This window comes from Encephalitozoon romaleae, chromosome X, assembly GCF_000280035.1.
Source record: "Encephalitozoon romaleae SJ-2008 chromosome X, complete sequence".
Lineage (NCBI taxonomy): Eukaryota > Fungi > Microsporidia > Unikaryonidae > Encephalitozoon > Encephalitozoon romaleae.
This window is the reverse complement of record NC_024904.1, coordinates 49169-67125: the sequence shown is the minus strand read 5'-3', so window position 1 is coordinate 67125 and position 17957 is coordinate 49169. Positions and strand designations below refer to the sequence as shown.

The window sequence follows — 17957 nt, the reverse complement described above, 5'->3', positions numbered from 1 at the left end:
CAGGGGCGCTTCCATCAATTCTTAAGGTCCTCATATCCAGACACTCCACACCCTCAAATGGATATAAACAATGCACTCCACAGAGAGATCAATGAAATTGAAGATAAGCTGAAGTCTTTTGAAGGCCTGCACCAATGCATAATAGACGTTGATGGCCATTCAAGCGTATATAAAGGCGAAGTTCCAAGTGACACTGATTGTATAGTCAGGCGTCGCGAGGATGGCCTTCTGATTCTCAAGGGCTCCTCCGAGTTCATGATAGATGCAATATCTAACCTCATAATACCAGCAACTATATCTAGGATTAGGAAAGAATCAACATCTGTTTCCATAGACAGGACACTTAGATTGTTGGAGCATCATACTAAGCATTTGGCTAAGATACTAAATGAGAAGCCCAACAGTAAGAAGCTGGACCTGAATATAGAAACCCAGGAAGTTTCCAAGCTTTATGAAAGGTATGCTAGAGATCTTCGGAGTGGACTTGATCTAGAAAAGCTGGTTTCAAGATGCGAGGTGGACCTCATTCACAGGAGTGGGGAGCAATGGATTGATTGTGTAAGAAAGCTGTATGAATCTACTGTGTCGACTCGAGACGGATTTCATGAGGAAAAGGATTTCTGGAGCAAATTCTATATGACAATGTGCTATATAAAGGAGTTCAGCAAGAGTGAGGTATTCAGGTTTGCTCATGATGTTCTGAAGAGAAATAGAAGGTTTGTTGTTGTAGCAACATTAGATAGCTTACTATTTTCAGACAAGTATTTTGAGCTTGGAAGAAGGCTCCATGGATTCTACGAGGACATAGACTTTGATGGGATCTATTTTCCAAAGAGCTTGGATGAATTCAAGAGTTCTACTATAACTGCTATAGAGATGATTGGTAAGAGTATCGGGAGACAATCAAAAATGGCCAGAAAACTAATTCTCATGCAAATGGATCATCTAGCCAAGCTGATAGTAGACCGTGTGACTGAACACATGTCAATAGGGTTAATTGGATGTTTTGAAGAGCTGCTCATACGTTGCATAGAGGGTATGTCTTCACTTGGAATCTCTCTGAATGAAGAAGAATCCGAAATGGGATCCTTAGAATCGTCACTGTTCTATGAGTTTAGGGGTGGAGAATGTCTGGAGAGATTTTATGTCGAGTTTAAAGACATTAAGAGGATCGTTCTCTTTGCCTGGTCATTCTTGAGGGTTGGTAAGGTTCTTGCGGACTTTCAAGTAAACATTGGGAACAAGAGTTATGAAGCAGAATATAAAATCTTATTAAGGGAGATGGTGTCAGAGATAGGAGATCCGAACGATGGGCCTGTAGTAAGGTGGATGAAAAAGGATATATTCGATGTGAGGGTTAGGTCAGGCCTTTCGTTCAATAATCAAGAGATTCTTGTTTCTGATGTATTCAATGCAGCTTTTGAAAGGATACATGAAATGGATCCAGTTGTTTTGGAGGGTAATGATGTGGCTCTGGCAGTACTACTTGACCAAGAGGATGGATACAAGTTCTCAAAACTGTGCAAGATTATGGAGATGTTGCGTTTCTTCAACACCCTTGAGGAATTTTCAAGAAGAACACTTAACAGCAGAATGATGATCATTAAGTACATGAATTCCATTGTAAAGACGGGCTTTTCATCTCTGTATGACGATTCCTGTAGCAGAATGTCGAATCTGCTCATACTTCATGACATGTTCATTGAAGTAGATAGGGTTTTAGGTTTGTTCTTTGGAGAGGTAAGCGATGGAATGGTGCAGTTGTCAGAAATCAGAAAGATGAAGAACTATGTGGAAAGACATATAGTGGATGCAGTGCATGAATGGTGTATTTGGGTACTCTCTGATGAATTTCTTTCTGAAAGAATAGTAAGGATTGCCAAAGAGAAGGGGGGCAGAAAATTTAAGGTTTCGCTTGGATATACCATTCTAAAGAGGTTAGACAGGTATATAACGACCATGAGGTTGGGAGATTGTGCACCTGGTAATTCTCAGCAAGTTCAGGAAGCAACGGCCTTGGCATCTAGAATCAGGTCTACTTATACAAAGCTCGACGATGGGTGCAATACAATCAATAGGATATTAGAGGACATGAGGGGAGACTTAGATCTGTTTTACGGAGAAATAGATATGGTATTTTCATCAATGGAGAAGATCCTAGAGATGAAGTGGAAAGACGTGAAAGAAACAAAAGAAATAGAAGATCTCATGAATAAAGTGGGGGCACTTGAAGATAGGGTATACTCCTACAGATTCTTTGTGATGAAGATAGCCAAGGAAGAAATGAAGGCAATATTTTCGAAGCAGATTCGGAAAAGAATGGTATTTTCACTTGACCCAAAGGCTTATCTGGAATTCTTCAAGCTCTATGAAAAGAGTATTGTGATACGGGGAATAAATAGATCAATGAGCAGGGTGTTTTCACAGTATCTTGAATCGGTACTTGAGGCACTAAAGAAGGATGATAGCAACTTTTTTACCTCGAGACATAGGGTTAAAGGAGAAGGGATAAAGAGCACCAGAGGGTGGCATGATTTGGAAGATTGCTTTGAACCTCCTCTCTCTGAATACTTTAAGATTCTGGATAAGATATTCCCCTCTTCGGGAGGATACTTCTTTGATGAGATTCTTCGAAGTTTTAAACCTGATTATGAGATAAAAGCCAAAGTGGAAGACATAATTGAAACGGTTGTAATGAAGTACGACCTTTGCCTGGGAACCTTAAGGTGGATCTCGATTGCAGAGCTTCCTCTAGGGTTGCATGAAAGATTCATAAGGATAAGAGATTCTTACAGAAGCACAGAGATGCTGGTTAAGAACACGATCCCCTTCTTTGTTTTTGAACACAGTATGGATGTTTCTGAACATATGAAGCTGTTTGAGGGGGTGTGCAATGAAGTTCAGAAGTTTGTGGATATAGAAAACTCCAGAGTTTGGGACATGCTGACCTCTGAAAAGATTAGTGCAGATGATCATGTATGGTGGAGAAAGAACATAAAGGAGGATGATTTGGTGGACAGGATATCTAAAGTGGTATTAATTGATGAGTACTTGAACTCGGATGAATTCAAGACTCTTGAAGAACTGAATGAGGCTATAGTTGAATACGAGATGAGAGGGCCAAGTATATCAATTGAAATGATCAGGAATGAAAGGGACGCGGCTTTAAATGCAAATAGAAGGGTTTTGAGCATGTTTTTGAATGACATCCCATTTGACACCATAAGATTAAGGCGAGAATCTTTGATTGAGGAAACCAGAGATCTTGAAGAGAAGATAAATGATGTAACTAAAGAGAAGGACGAGCTTATATTTTGGCCTGTGTTTAAGTCCCTTAAGGCTAGATACAAAGAGCTCGGGGAAAGGATTGAAAGCTTCAACAGGGTTCTTAAGATTGTAGGACTACCAGTAGTTTCTGATGCTCTTAATGAAAAACTAGCTGTCCTGGATGGTGAGTGGGATAGCTTCAGTAAACTTAGCAGCTCTCTTAAGAAATACGAGTCTCAGAAGGTATGCAATGTGGATATCAACCAGATCACCTCATTCCTAAAGCTCATTGATGTGGGGAGATTCCATGCAAGATACTACAAAGAGTTTTTGAATAAGATAAGACATTACACGGCAGCATGCGGTTATCTACAACATTTAAAGAGTCTATATATGAAGAAAAAATATTTCGACGTGGAGATGGAGGTTAAGCAATTTTTCTTTATGTTCAACAAGGAGGACATAGAGCAGAAAATTACAGATTCGAGAATTGAATATGAGGTCGAAAGATACATAGAAAAGGTTAGAGGGGAGATATCTTTGATGAAACTAGAGACACGGTTTACCAGGGATGGACAACTGGTTGTATCAAATATAGATGCCATTGGAGATAAGATAAACAAGCTTCTAGTAGAACACGATTCAATATCAAGGTTCAACAAGAAACATTTCTTCTTTGAAGAGCTTAATGATGCTAGGCTACTAATGAGTAGATGTCTTGACCTCCTATCCTGTCTTGAAGAGGTGCAAAGAGGAGTACTGGAGTTTACAAACGTCTTTTCTTCCGACCTACTCCAGTTTGAAGCCAAGAAGTACTCAATGATAAGACAAAGATTCTCTGATCGGTTGTTTGGATCCAACTCTTCAGAAGTTGTCCGAAGCAAGGATGCCGAGCTAGAGGCCCTTTTGCCTTTTAAAGATAAGCTTCTGGAGATGAAAAGAGATCTTGATGATATATCAAGAGGGCTTAAGACCTTTCTCAAAAGATATAGGAAAGAAACACCCAGGCTATATTTTATTTCTGACGAAGATCTTATCAAGGCATTGAACAATAGATTCTATTACGAAGAAATAGCAAGAATGATGTTCAATATAGATTCTATTATAGAAAAGAATGGGAGTGTTATAGGGTTTGAAAGCTGTGGAGAAAGGGTAATGCTGGAAAAGGAAGTTCGAATTGATCAGGACCTTGCAAGTTTCATTAGGATATTTTCAAAAGAGATTAGCGACACTCTCAAGTCCTGGTTTTACAAAGGTCTAGAAGGCATGGAGGAAGGATGCCCATCAATCATTTCTGACCTCATTGTTGAGTTCAAGTACTTCAACATGAAAAGCTGTGAAATGACTCCAAAGCTTAAGGTGCTTGAAAGAGAAATGGAGAAGTATCCAAATGGGGTGAATCGGTTGTATCCAAAGCCAATTATGATAGATGGGGTGGTTTACATGGATTCCATTGAAAGGACAGAATATGGCTTTGAGTATTATCCTCCAACAGATATTGTATTTACGTCTTTAGTATGCCGAGTGGTTTCAAGCATAGTTATCTCGCTAAGAAGCCTGTGCGGTGCAATTCTGTATGGAAGGAGTGGAACAGGAAAGACAGAGTCTGTGAAATACTATTGTAGGCTTGTTGGAAAGCCTGTTTTTGTATTTTGCTGTAACGAGGGATGTGAGTTAGCGACTCTAAGGAATGTCATTGAGGCTGGGGTTCTAACTGGGTCTTATTTATGCTTTGACGAGTTCAATAGACTGAGTGAAGAGATAATGAGCGGAGCTACAGAGCTGATTCTCTCGAACAAGGAAAGGACAAAGTTTTTTCTTACAATGAACATAGGATATAAGGGGCGATACCAACTTCCTAGAAGCCTAAGAGGTGTGTTTGGAGAAATAAGAATCGATACACCTGATATGAAGGACATCATCGACCACTATTGCGGGGAAGTCTCTGAAAAGGTTTATAGCTTGATGTGCGAAGTGGAAGCTAACGTGAGTAAGCAGGAGCACTATGATTTTGGGCTAAGGGCAGTCCGAATGATTGCAAGACAAAAGGAAGAATTTGAGATCACAAAATCGATCATCTATTTCTACATGGCATGTCTTCTAAAGAAGGATAAGGGAGTGCTTGCCAGGGAAATCAAAAAGACTTTTGGAATAGAAATAAATGTAGATCTCACATACAAAGAGGTGCTGACATATGGACTTGAAAGCAGAAGAGGAGTTCTTATTATTGGTAGGAACGGTGTTGGAAAAAGCACGCTGATAAAAACAGTACAAGATGCAAGGAAAGCAGAGTGTTTCCACTACAACCCAAGGAATATGGGTAAGGTGTTTGGGTGGAGAGACGATGTCACTGGGGAGTGGAGGGACAGCAAGTTTATCCGAGACTTAAGGAGAAACATGCATAGGGAGAAGGAATGCTGGTTTGTATTTGATGGAATTGTGGATTCTTTTTGGATTGAAGATTTCAATTCGATATTGGATGAGAATAGATTGCTGTGCTTAAGCTCTGGAGAAAGAATTAGAATTCCAGACCACTACAAGTTTGTATTTGAAAGTACATCCATGGAAAAGCTAACGCCTGCAACGCTGACTAGGGTATTTCTTGTATATATGGAGGAGGACGAATCTTTACACATGCTAGATGGGCAAGATGCCACTAGTATTGAGGGAGATGTAAGGTATGATGGAAGCAGAATTCCTGAGTTCCCGTTTAGGAAGTTGATTCCAACGGAAGAACAAAGTTTTTATGCCAAGAGTATTGAAAGGTTGGCAAAGGATGGCAGAAGAGCTCTCTTGATCAGAGGAGAAGCAGGGGTTGGAAAGAGATCATTGATCGAAGAGGTTTTTCCGGATAATGTTATTGTGATTGAAGGAAAAGGATTAGAAGCTTCAATGATTGAAAGAAAACTAGGAGAGGATAGGATAAAAAGGATAAGAGGAGAAAAGGTATACGACACAAGATCTGTAGTTTACATTGAAGGATTTGATTGTACGGATGCAAACTTAGTAGAAATGGTTAGGGAACACAATGAACATGGAAGAGTTGGAGAGCTGGAAATGAAAGACGTGGTTTTGGTATGTGGGATTGATGAAAAGAGAGGAGAAGACGCTGTTTCTGGCACGATGGCAGAAAGGTTAAGAAGAAATATAAGATCGATATATGTGGAGGCGCCTCGAGACATATCATTTTTATTTGAGGAGAAGATCAGGAAAATCTTTAAAGACACAAGGCATTTTCAGGAATCCAAAAAGATCCTAGAGGTAGTACTGTTTGTTTACAAAAGCCTTGATACCTCTCTTAGGAGGATTATAGGATTCATCGAGACACTAGGGGATTTGTGTGCAGAGGATGGAGATATGGTTGACTTAGTATATTTTGAATCGAAGATTTACTTTGGAGAACTTACGAACCTACGAAATGAGATACGAAGGATATTTGGAAAAGGAGCCAATGAGGTTGAGTTTGATCTTGAGACTAGGAGGTTCAAGAAAGCTAAGGAGAGTGACGATGTCTCTTATGTAGGGTCGATTCTTCATAGAGGATATAGCATTGTGATTGAAGGGCCTAAGATGTCAGGCAAGCATTGGCTGATAAGAGAGTGTATGAGGCGTATGAAGATAAATGTAAAAATGGTTGGAAATGAGGATGAAAAGAAGATTAATGGGCAAACAGCCTTCCTTGTAGAGAATGGGCTTGATCTTGGGAAAGATATACTCAGCCAATGCATGATGTTCAGGTTGAAAAGGGCCCCTTATTATTCTATAGACCTACTTAAAGTTTACAATATGGCCATCAATGAGGATATATTACAGGGAGGTGGATGGAGAAGATGCCTTGTGTCTGAGGTTGGAATGTGTATTGATTCTGAGAACATAGGGATATTGCTTGAAACGCCTTCTCCGATAATAAATGTTGAGGAAGATGGGCATCCCTCTTCATGTCTCCATCCGAACGTTATAACAACAAGCTTTTTCTGTAAGGCGATCGGGCTTGTAGAGAGCTTTGTTCAGATTTATAGAATGTTTAGAGAGAATGAGGCAAAGAGAAAAGAATTTCTAGTAGAGGGACTGCAGAAGATTGAAGAGTTCAGGAAGGAGGCATGGGCATTGCGATCTGAATCATCTCAAAAGAAGAAAGATCTACAGGAACTCAATTCCAAACTGGACTGGCAACTTGAGAAGATTATTGCTTCTCAGAAACAGCTAGAAAACGAGAAGAGTGTTATTGGGAGTAGGAAAAGCGAAATGGAAGGTGCACTAAAGATAAACCAGAAGAAGCAGGAGGTGATGGATAAAAGACTTGCAATGGCTAAAACACTGTTGGAAGAATCAAAAAGAAGTATTGAAGAGCTCCCCAAGAGTAGTCTATCGGAGATAAAAGTGATGATAAACCCCCCGGAAATAATCAGAAACACTATCGAGGCTGTATTCTGGCTTGTAGAAGGGGCATCCAAGGGAGATACAGAAAAGATTGAGTGGAAGAGATTGATTCAGTTTGTGAAAAGAGAGGATTTTGTCTCCAAGGTTTTGAACTGCAAAGGTACCACGATCCCTGATATTCTTGAGGAGTTAATGTCCAATCCGCTGTTCACCTACGAGAAAGCACAGAATGCAAGCAAAGCTTGTGGGTCTCTTTTCATGTGGGTGATGGCAAGGTACAAATATGCTAGGATCATGGCAGAGATTTTGCCCATGGAAGAGGAGATAGCGGTGCTTGACAGTAGTATCAAAAAAAGCAGAGGGGAGATAGAGAAAGAAGAAAAGAAGCTTGCAGATATTGAGAATATGATTGAGGCCATGAAGGATGAATATAGTGCATCGACACTTAGGCTTGAAACTACAAAAACAGAAATATCAACTGCTGACGAAAAAGCTTCACTTATTAATAAGATCATAGAGGAACTATCTGACGAGGTTGATAAATGGAAAAGAATGAAGTACTTATGCCCGATAAGGTATATGCTTACAAACACAGACTGGATTCTTCACCACAATAGAAACGGGTTCGTTCATGGGAGCAGTATTTCCGGGCTCCTTAAAGCGGGAAGGTTTATTTCCACAAGCCTTTCAGACAAGAATTATAAGCAAGTTCTATCAAATTGTAACTATTATGGAAACGACGTTATTGTCTATGGCTGTGATCGATTTGATAGAGATATATACAAGGCGCTGAAGCGGCAGATGGACAATGCCACACACTCAATCATACTGGTATCGAACTCAAGGGCAAACTTTTACAAGGGATATACATACAATTGTAGGTTTGCAGAGAGGTTTGAAGCAGAGAAGTCTGGAAACCTGGAAAGGTCTGAGGAAAGGCTCCTTGAACTGATAGTCGGGCATGCACCACTCGAAGAGATATATAAACATAAAAAGGCACTGGAAGAGGAGAGAAATATTGACAGGCAGCATTCTAAAAAAAGAGAAGTCTATGAAGTCCTCAATACGGTGTTTGATAAGAAAAGCGAGAGCTTTTTTAATGTGTATTCAGTACAGCTTTCCTTCAGAATCTATAAGGAATATGTGGAGAGTGTATTGTATCCCATATTGAGTAGTAAAATATGTAATGATAACTGCAAGGACCTGTGGATCAGGATTATGGATACAGATATGAGCGTTTTAAGGGACATAATTTCGAGCAATGTGGACTCGTTCTACTCCAGCTCATTTCCGGATACCAAGAGTGGATACACAGATATTCTATGCGAAATGACTAGATATCCATTTGACTACACACTGGTACTGGCCTGTGATGATGCAATGCACATGATTGAAGAGAAGATGAAGATAACTTCTGTGATATCGGCTGGGCCTAAGGAAAATAATGAGAAAATCCGGGAGATGTTGGAGGAGAAATCGCAAGAAAGTAAGATCTATCTGATCAAGAATATTCATTACCTAGGGAATGCTAAGAAAACAGGGAATAATAGGTTAATACTTACGATTGAAGAAGGGAAGAGGCATTCTCTGATGGAAGACACTAAGGTTGCCTACTGCAAGAGATATGCAAGTCAGGAGGCTTCAGACTTTGATATGATTTCTGAAGGGGATCCTGAGCTGATAAAATTCCATATAGAAATGATGACTAGGAATGGGCAGTTTGGAGTGAAAGATCTCCTGCTCTGTACTGAGAACATGGGACATTGTGACAAGGAGTATTTGAAAACCATTGTATATAGCAGCAGAATCGACTTATGAATCCATAGATAAAAGCTTTGGATAAGAAGTTTCATTTGATAAATCTATTAAGAAATGTTGAAAATATAAAGTACTTCTTTTCTTCTACAACTTTAGAGAGATCGACTCTGAAAAGAGATCCACGCCTTCTGGGCATTTTAAGAGCCACATCCTTAAATCTTCGTTCCTTAGATCTTTCTCGATATGTCCTCGGCTCATAGTCGGTGAGGAGCTTTTCTTCTGAACCTTTATCGAGCATAAAAATTTTAGGCCCAGATATGAATCAGCTTTTTGTACAGACAGAGAAGGTAGCAGATCCCCGGGAGGGAAAGCTTCAGGTAGTATCGAACATAGACGTATGCATCAAAATAGCCGAGTTTCTAGAAAGTACCTTAGGGCCTTACGGGATGGATAAGCTGTTTGCAGGGAAGGAGATTGTGGTAACCAATGATGGGGCAACGATACTCAAGCATATGAAAGTAAAGCATCCTGTGGGAAAGCTTCTAGTGGGTATATCTGAATCCCAGGATAGTGAGGTTGGGGATGGAACAACCAGTGTTGTGGTTCTAACTGCAGAAATATTGAACTGTTTGAAATCGCTCATCAAAGACAGCTTTGACCTTGAATCCATTAGGGAGTGCCTTTCTGAGCTTAGGGCTGCATGCATTGAGCATGTGGAGAAGATGAGTGTGGAGGTTGACGACGAAATGCTCTACAAGCTGGCAGAGACCTGTGTTACTTCCAAGAATATAAGACATGAAAAGAAGCACTTTTCACGAATGGTGGTTGATGCAGTGAGACAATCGAGGGTAGATGATATGGAGTCCATTGGAATAAAAAAGGTCCAAGGAGGAAGCATCGGGGATTCCATTGCCGTGAATGGGGTTGCATTTGAGAAATGCTTTACTTATGCAGGATATGAGCAACAGCCGAAAAGGATTTCAAATCCAAAGATTCTATGTTTGAATGTGGAGCTTGAGTGGAAAAGCGAACGTGATAATGCTGAGATGAGGGTTGGAGGAGTTGAGGAGTATCAGAAAGTTGTTAATGCTGAGTGGACCATTATCAGCAGGAAGCTGGACGAGATAATAGACAGCGGGGCAAATGTGGTTTTGAGCTCTCTATCTATAGGAGACTATGCTACACAGTACTTTGCAAAGCATGGGATATTCTGTGCCGGAAGGGTTTCGAAGGAAGATCTTGGTAGGGTTGTTGGGTCATGTGGAGGAAGAATACTTGGGTCTACAGACTACTTGGAAGACAGCTTGGGATCATGTGAACTCTTTGAGGAAAGACAGTTAGGAAAGCTTAGGTACAACTATTTTGAAGGAGGAGGAATGAATGCATGCACAATAATACTCCGAGGGCCTGGACAGGAGGTTCTTGAAGAGATTGGAAGGGCTGTCCATGATGCAATATGTGTTGTCAGAACAGCCCTAAAGACTAGGAGAGCTGTCAGTGGAGGAGGATCTGTTGAAATGGAGCTGTCCAAGATGATTAGAGAGAAGTCGATGGAATATGGGAATAAGAAAGTATTTGTTGCAAAAGCCGTGGGACAAGCATTTGAGAAGATTCCTCTTCTTCTAGCTAAGAACTTTGGATTTGATACTATCAGCATAATTCAGGACCTCCGGAAGAAGCATGCCAACGGGTCTGTCTATCAAGGAGTTAGCATTGAAGGAGTTCGGGATATGCGGGATCTTGGGATATACGAGCCTCTTGAGGTCAAGAAAAATATGATCAAGGCATCTTTCAATGGAGCAGCCTCGATCATCATGATTGATTCGACTATAATGGCCGAGAGGAGTCAATAAAAATATTTCGAATAGTCCTGGAAATCTTCTTGTTCTACAAGGAAATTGGGAAGAACATTACAAAATTTTTCAAAAAATATCTGGGATCCCCTCATGAAAGAAGAAGCGCGGCAAATATTTCTGCAGACTATTGACGCAGATCTTGGTAAGAGAAATGCAGCGGAGTCCATACTGATGAATCTGGAGAAGGATCTGACGTTTGTGATGTCCCTTCCGCATACGTGTATGAAAGATTCCGATGTTACACTGAGGAGAATATCAGCAATCTATTTCAAGAATACAATAATCAAGCAATGGAAAGACGATATGTACTCTGAAGTTCGGAAGTATCTTATAGAAAACATATTGGATTTGTTTTTGTATGGGGACGACATAACAAGAACGGCATACAATGCAATTCTTGTGCACATCTTCAATACTGAGAAGTTGAATGATCTGAAAGGGATATTTCAGAAGGCATCTGTGTTTATGAAAAGCTCTGATTTAAACAGCATCTTCACTGCACTGAACATGTATGAAAGGATATTTGATGCGGAGAAGATAAAATATAATCTAGAGCGAGTTCTAAAGCTAACATTTGGCACTGCAGGAAAGGATATCCTTGAGAAGACATATGAATTTTTAGAGTGTGGGAATTATAGGATGGTTAAGATTGGGATGACCGTGCTTGCCAAGTCTTACTGTTGCTACTCAATTCCTGACTTTCTCTCTTCAATAGGTACCTTTTCATATACATTCAACTTATCACTTCGAATTTTGAATTTAAAAGGTGCGGACGAGAATCTACTTGAAAGCAGGAAGTGGGCGGCGTATTTTATGTACAAAGCTTGCAGTAAGGGGATCAAGAAGTTCTACAAGAACAATGAACTCAGTGAATACATCACCGACATGCACAGGTTTCAGATGATATACGCGACGTTCCTTAAGATAATCCAAGAAAGATCTGAGCATACTGCTGACGTTGAATTGTACGCCATAGATTTTTTTGTGCTACTAACGTCCAGCTCGGAGTTTTTTCGATACATGGAGTTGGATCTGTTTTATCTTATTTCCGGATACATTTTACCACTATACTCCTTGTCTGACTCGGAGGAGGATGATATCGAGAATGATCCCGACAGGTACTTGAGAGAGAAATACAACTACTCTGCGAACCACTTGAGAAATAGACTTAGCATACTGTTCTGCGACATTATATCTAAAGTTAAGCAGGAACAAGAAACATTCCAAGGAATCATCAGCTACCTTGTTTCTGTTCTCGGAAAATACAAAGAAAATCCAACCTTGGACAATACAAGACCAGCATATGGATCTCTTTTCTTGCTAACAAAGATAAAATCAACGCTGCTGAGGAAGGCCAGAAGTGTGGTTGAATATGTTGTGATAAATCATGTAATTCCATATCTTTGCGGGAACTCATTGGTTATGAAATCTCAGGCCTGCTACTTCTTGTCGGAAATACAAGAAGATCTTCCTATTAACAACCTGGTGTTTGAGGCATTGGACAGTACACATAAGCTCATGAAATCTACTCACAAGGTCCTTAGAGTGGAAGGTACTCTCGCGATGTCTTTTTTCTTGTTCAATGAGATGGCCTCTGAAAAATTCAAGGAGTTGATTCCGGAAACAGTAGAATCTATACTGAATCTCTCAAACATATATGATTTCGAATCCCTTGCAATATTACTGGACTCTATTATTGGGTACTACCCCGATGAAATCTCAAAATATGCACCTGAGCTTGTCGGATCAATATCAAGAATTGCTTTGTCACATCTGTTGAATGAGAATGATGAAGGGGAAAACAAGCTCCTGGTTGTCTCTGGATTCCTTCGAAACATGGAGAGTCTCGTCCTATCACTCAACCAAGGATCTCCTACACTCAGGCATTCATATGTGAACTCTTATGATGTAATCTCCTTCATTCTAAAAGAGGAAAAGTCCGACTTCTACCACGAAGCCTTGGACATACTCAATGCGTATGTGTTCATGATCAAAGAGATAGAAGGGTCCATGTGGGGCCTTCTCCAGATGGTGTTGAATCTCCCTTCTGATGAGATAGGAATATATCCATGGGAAGTGGCTAATTTGATCGACAACTTCGTAACATATGGAAAGACAAGCATCATGGATGCAAACATAATAGGGAGTGTTTACTCTTTAATATCAAATTTTTGCTTGTGTAACGAGGAGAACCTTTCTGATGAAGAGTTCATAGGAGGGTGCAGAATCATTGAGTCGATAATTCTGAACATAGGAAATGAGGTTCTTTCCAAAGAACCCTCAAGACTATCTTTCTTTATTTCTGTTGGGATGTCTGGCGATAATATCGACGAGAGTAGTGCGGCAATGGTCTATGCACTTGAGGTTGTAATGAACTGCTTTATCCTAAGACCAAATGAGACTATTCAGATTCTTAGGGAACAGAAGTATTTCCAAACGTTCTTTGAAAAGTTCTTTGACCAGAAAAACAGATTCAAAAGAGTCCATGACAAGAAGATATGCACTCTGTTCGTAGGCACGATTTGTAGACTTCAGGAAGGAAGTCTTCCTGAACTTGACCTCCACAGCCTTAACAAAGTTCTTGTAGCAATAATTACCTCTCTTCCTGATGCCATAAAGCTAAGAAACCAGATGAAGGAAAATGAAGATACTGTTACATCTTCAGCAGATTCTGAAGAAGACGAGTACCTTGATGCAAGTGATGACGACTTTGATGCCATGGATATCTTAGAGGAGGATATTTACTTCGAATCGCCTTTAGATCATTTTGAGCCATTTGGATACATCTCCTCCATACTCTCTTCTCCCATGGCTGGGTCTTATGGAGAAAAGGTTGTCTCTATAATGACCGACCAGCAGAAAGCATCAATTTCTACTGTTCTTAACGGAGAGAGAGTTGTCCAGAAAATATGAAGCCATTAAAACCATTTACTCCGACTGTTTGCGGCTTGTAGCAACTTGAATAGCTATTCAAGAGCCCTAACAAGTTCTATTTAAATGGACATTGAATATCCTATTTTTGTTAAGCAGATCATCAGCAAAGACATCAAGATAAATAAACTCCTTATTGTTTTGTCCATCAATGATAGGTATCTTTCTGAAGTCCATGAGAAATGATCTAACCAAAGGCTTGTATTCATGAAACCTCTTGGAAAGCCTCAGATACATGAGAGAGGCTGCTATAAAGTACACGTTCCCACGAAATACCTTCATCGAAGAATCCAAAGGCCCGGGTTCACTAGGTCTCAGGTCCTCTAGACTTGTAGCAACAACTTCCTCCTTCATAGAGATTGCACCCATCTTCTGAATAAGACATAGGAACTTGTGAGGTATTCCTTTGATCAGCCCCCCTATAGAATTCAGGGAGCAGATGCTTCCAACCACATCCGGCTCTGTAAATGACCTCATATTCTTGAATTCTTCAGAGCTAAGTATTTTTTCTCTTGTCATTCTGTTGATGCCTTTGTATTGCATGTGGGCAGCTATTCATAAACTAAAATATCTTTGGCTTCAAAATGATTTATTTCCCTAATTATACCTTCTCAATCACATCAAGAAGCCTTTTTGACTCCTTCAATATATCCAGGGTGATTACATTCAATCCGCTGTATCTCATTCTAAGCTCATCATTGTAGCTATCCTGCTTCGACTTAATTCTGAATAGGCATTCCCTGAAATACATCCTTCTAATTAGTGTTTGTAGCTCAGTAGGAGACTCTTCGCTCATCTCTTTCATCTCCCTCGCAGATATTCCAAAGAATCCTGATGCCGCCTCATCAAAGAGGCTCACCCATATCTGCCCTGTGAAATCTCCAAGATGCATACTGACCATATATCTGTAATTACAGTCCTCATATGTCATGTTGCATCTCTCACACCTGTAGTTCCCACTTTCCTCCATCGCGACCTTCTTGTTGCATCCCTCACCCTTGCATGATGTGTACCACAGTGCATCTTCCTTCAGGAACATTACTGTCCCTTGAATCGTCGAATAGGCCAGCTCGTTTTCCTTGACTTCCTGTATCAATCTCCTCTTTTCTTCTTTCCGGGGGAGAGATACCTGCATATCTTTGCCAATCGATTGATACCATCCTGCAAGCTCATGTGCCTCAGGAATATCTGGGTTCACTACAACCTGTGATCCTCCGGTAGTTGATATCGTGATTCCGTTAAATTCACTGACCTTGATAGACTTTAGTCCGAGAACCATTCCTCCTTCAATATCAATCTCAGCCTTTGGCCCCCATAACGTTAACCTCACACTCCCACTTTCATCAACAAGAATGGCATCCCTTTTGAGGAGTTCATTCTGAGTGCTCCTAATCATCACAGTCGAAGGGCTGTACACTTCCTTGACAACCCCAATTACATCACAATAGGTACTCCCGAGCGATAGATCTGAAATCTTAACAAAGTTGAAGAAATATCGAGGTGACCCATCATCGGCAGCACACCTAACTTCCGAGCCTTTGTCCAAGATTATTTCATAGTCAAAGGGGTTTGTGGAATACTGCTTGTTTGCCGTCTTTACAGTTCCCTTTGAGATAATGTACACTTTTCCAACCTCCACTATCGGAAAGAATATGTCCACACAATCCGAAAAGCATATTATTTTTACTTGTGCAGTTCCATCCGAAATCTCAAAATTAAATACTTTTCCTTCCCCTTTGTGGTTGGTAAACCTTCTTATATCACTCTTCACTACCACTCTTCCCTTTATTGTCCACTTATTGTAAAATGGATTCAGCATGTTTATCGCTACAAATTCTCCTTCATCATCAGCATCTCTCCTTACTCTTTTTTTATCCCCCTCATCTGTAGGCCTACAATGCTGCTGGTTGCTCCCTTCTATACGTCTTGGATTTCCCGGGCTTGGCTGATTATCACTAAAAGATGCATTTCCAGTACTTATGTTGACAGGCTTCCCAATCTCGACATTACAGTCTTCGTATTCCTGGATCTCCTGGATGTATATGTACACGCTGCCATCTTTTGACCTTACACTAAACCTTCCAGGCTTAATCAGGCTGTATTTGCTCACGAGCCCCTTCTCAAAGTGAGGTGTGAGCTCACTGGAAAAAATCCCCTTCATATAGCTTACTCCGTCAGATAGGTTGACTCGATATCTTTGCTTGTCCCCAATAGCAACTGATAATTTCCCTAGAGATGTAATCTGGAGAATGGGATTCTTGTACAGCGGATTATTAGTCTGACTGTTGTAAAGAGCTTCGACCGTTCCTGGTTCAAGTTTCATGGGTGACCTAAGCTAATAATTGAAATACTTGTGCTTAAAGGATACTGTTTCAGATGCTGATATATACTAGAGGCACCAAAACACTTGAGGAATATAAATCGATGGAGGAGTGGAACAGCAGTACTTTCAGATGTATGGTAGAAGAAGTGCACATCTCCTCGCTTGGTGAGAGTGTTTCAAAGCTCTTGGAAGACTCAGATAAAGACATAGAAAAAGCAGTTGCGAAGTATTTGTGCCTTCAAGAGGTGGACGGCTTGTATATGTACTTCCCTTCATTTTCGGAAGTAGATATAGAGGATAAGCTATCCATCAGCCATCAAGTAAGTAGATTCTGGAAGGTTAGGTTTGAGCTTCGTGAGGGGTGTGCTAGGTCTAGCCATAAATACGAAGACGTTGTGAATGGTTTTCTAGCGCTCGATGCTAAGTATGGAATGCTAGGAATGCTGGAGGGACAGATGGCACTGATTGAAGAGATAAGAAGAATTTATGCCATAACGTCCCACAAATCATCCAAGAAGAAGAGGATAAGAGAGTATAAGTTGTATGGTGCATTGCGTTTCTACTCAAGACTAGGAGGGATGGTATACACCTCGTTGTTCAACCCTGGCACAACAGTGAAGGAAATAGTCTTCAAAGAGATTGAGATATTTCCATCATCGACATTCCCAATCCTTGTGCCTCTGGATACGGATAGGGGTACTTCAAGAGTCATGTACAAAAAGGGAGATGACCTTACTAAAGACCTGTTTGTTCTTGAAACAATAAAGTACATGTCGAGACTGATTGGGGTTGACCTGGTTGCTTATAGAGTCATACCACTGAGTAGAGAGGAAGGAATTGTGGAAGTGGTGGATGGGGTGGACTTTACAAAAATCAGAAAAAGAAGCGATTTGGTAAGATATATTGAAGAAGAGAAGTGCTCGGATTATGGAAGAAGTCTTGAAAAGAAAAAGATGTTTGTGGACACCCTCTGCGGATACTCCGTTGCTTGTTATGTGATGGGGGTTGGAGACAGAAATCCAGGGAACATGATGGTGGCTAAGGATGGAAGGTTCTTTCATATTGATTTCAGCTATGTGTTTGGCAATGAACCAAAGCCCATTTCGCATAGAATAACGATTGTTAGTCCCATACGCGATTATCTGGTAAATGATGAGCTAGCTTACCAGGATTTTCTTTCAAAGTCCGGAGAGATGTTTCTTCAAATAAGAAGATCATGGCGAAAGATCTTTGTTCTATGGTGTATATTGGTTCGAAACGAGATCTTTCGGCTCGACCTGGACAAAATCATTTCATTTGCAAGAGATAGACTGAAGCTGGAGATTACCGAAAAAGAAGCGCTGGAGCATTTCGAAAAAGAGATCAAGAGCGCTGTTGGGAGCTTTAGAACATCTGTAGTGCATCTTGTTAACAGGATAGGGATACTCTGGAGGAGATGATCC

The 17957-nt window shown here is 40.5% G+C and overlaps 6 protein-coding genes across 6 annotated transcripts; 4 read left to right on the top strand and 2 right to left on the bottom strand.

The window, feature by feature from the left end:
* Positions 1-57: 57 nt before the first annotated feature.
* Positions 58-9465, top strand: EROM_100510 (dynein heavy chain; the record flags this gene model as incomplete). Its single annotated transcript, XM_009267089.1, has 1 exon — positions 58-9465. One exon carries the CDS (start codon positions 58-60, stop codon positions 9463-9465), a length of 9408 nt encoding a protein of 3135 aa, XP_009265364.1.
* Positions 9466-9722: 257 nt separating this feature from the next.
* On the top strand, positions 9723-11258 carry EROM_100500 (T complex protein 1 subunit eta; the record flags this gene model as incomplete). Its single annotated transcript, XM_009267088.1, has 1 exon — positions 9723-11258. The coding sequence occupies one exon, from the start codon at positions 9723-9725 to the stop codon at positions 11256-11258; it is 1536 nt and encodes a 511-aa protein (XP_009265363.1).
* Positions 11259-11351: 93 nt separating this feature from the next.
* Positions 11352-14174, top strand: EROM_100490 (nonsense-mediated mRNA decay protein 5; the record flags this gene model as incomplete). Its single annotated transcript, XM_009267087.1, has 1 exon — positions 11352-14174. One exon carries the CDS (start codon positions 11352-11354, stop codon positions 14172-14174), a length of 2823 nt encoding a protein of 940 aa, XP_009265362.1.
* Positions 14175-14240: 66 nt separating this feature from the next.
* Positions 14241-14735, bottom strand: EROM_100480 (hypothetical protein; the record flags this gene model as incomplete). The annotated part of the gene is made up of 1 exon (XM_009267086.1): positions 14241-14735. The coding sequence occupies one exon, from the start codon at positions 14733-14735 to the stop codon at positions 14241-14243; it is 495 nt and encodes a 164-aa protein (XP_009265361.1).
* Positions 14736-14793: 58 nt separating this feature from the next.
* EROM_100470 (DNA replication factor A protein 1) lies at positions 14794-16515 on the bottom strand (the record flags this gene model as incomplete). The annotated part of the gene is made up of 1 exon (XM_009267085.1): positions 14794-16515. The coding sequence occupies one exon, from the start codon at positions 16513-16515 to the stop codon at positions 14794-14796; it is 1722 nt and encodes a 573-aa protein (XP_009265360.1).
* A 101-nt stretch (positions 16516-16616) lies between these two features.
* Positions 16617-17954, top strand: EROM_100460 (phosphatidyl inositol-3-kinase; the record flags this gene model as incomplete). Its single annotated transcript, XM_009267084.1, has 1 exon — positions 16617-17954. The coding sequence occupies one exon, from the start codon at positions 16617-16619 to the stop codon at positions 17952-17954; it is 1338 nt and encodes a 445-aa protein (XP_009265359.1).
* Between the last annotated feature and the right edge of the window lie 3 nt (positions 17955-17957).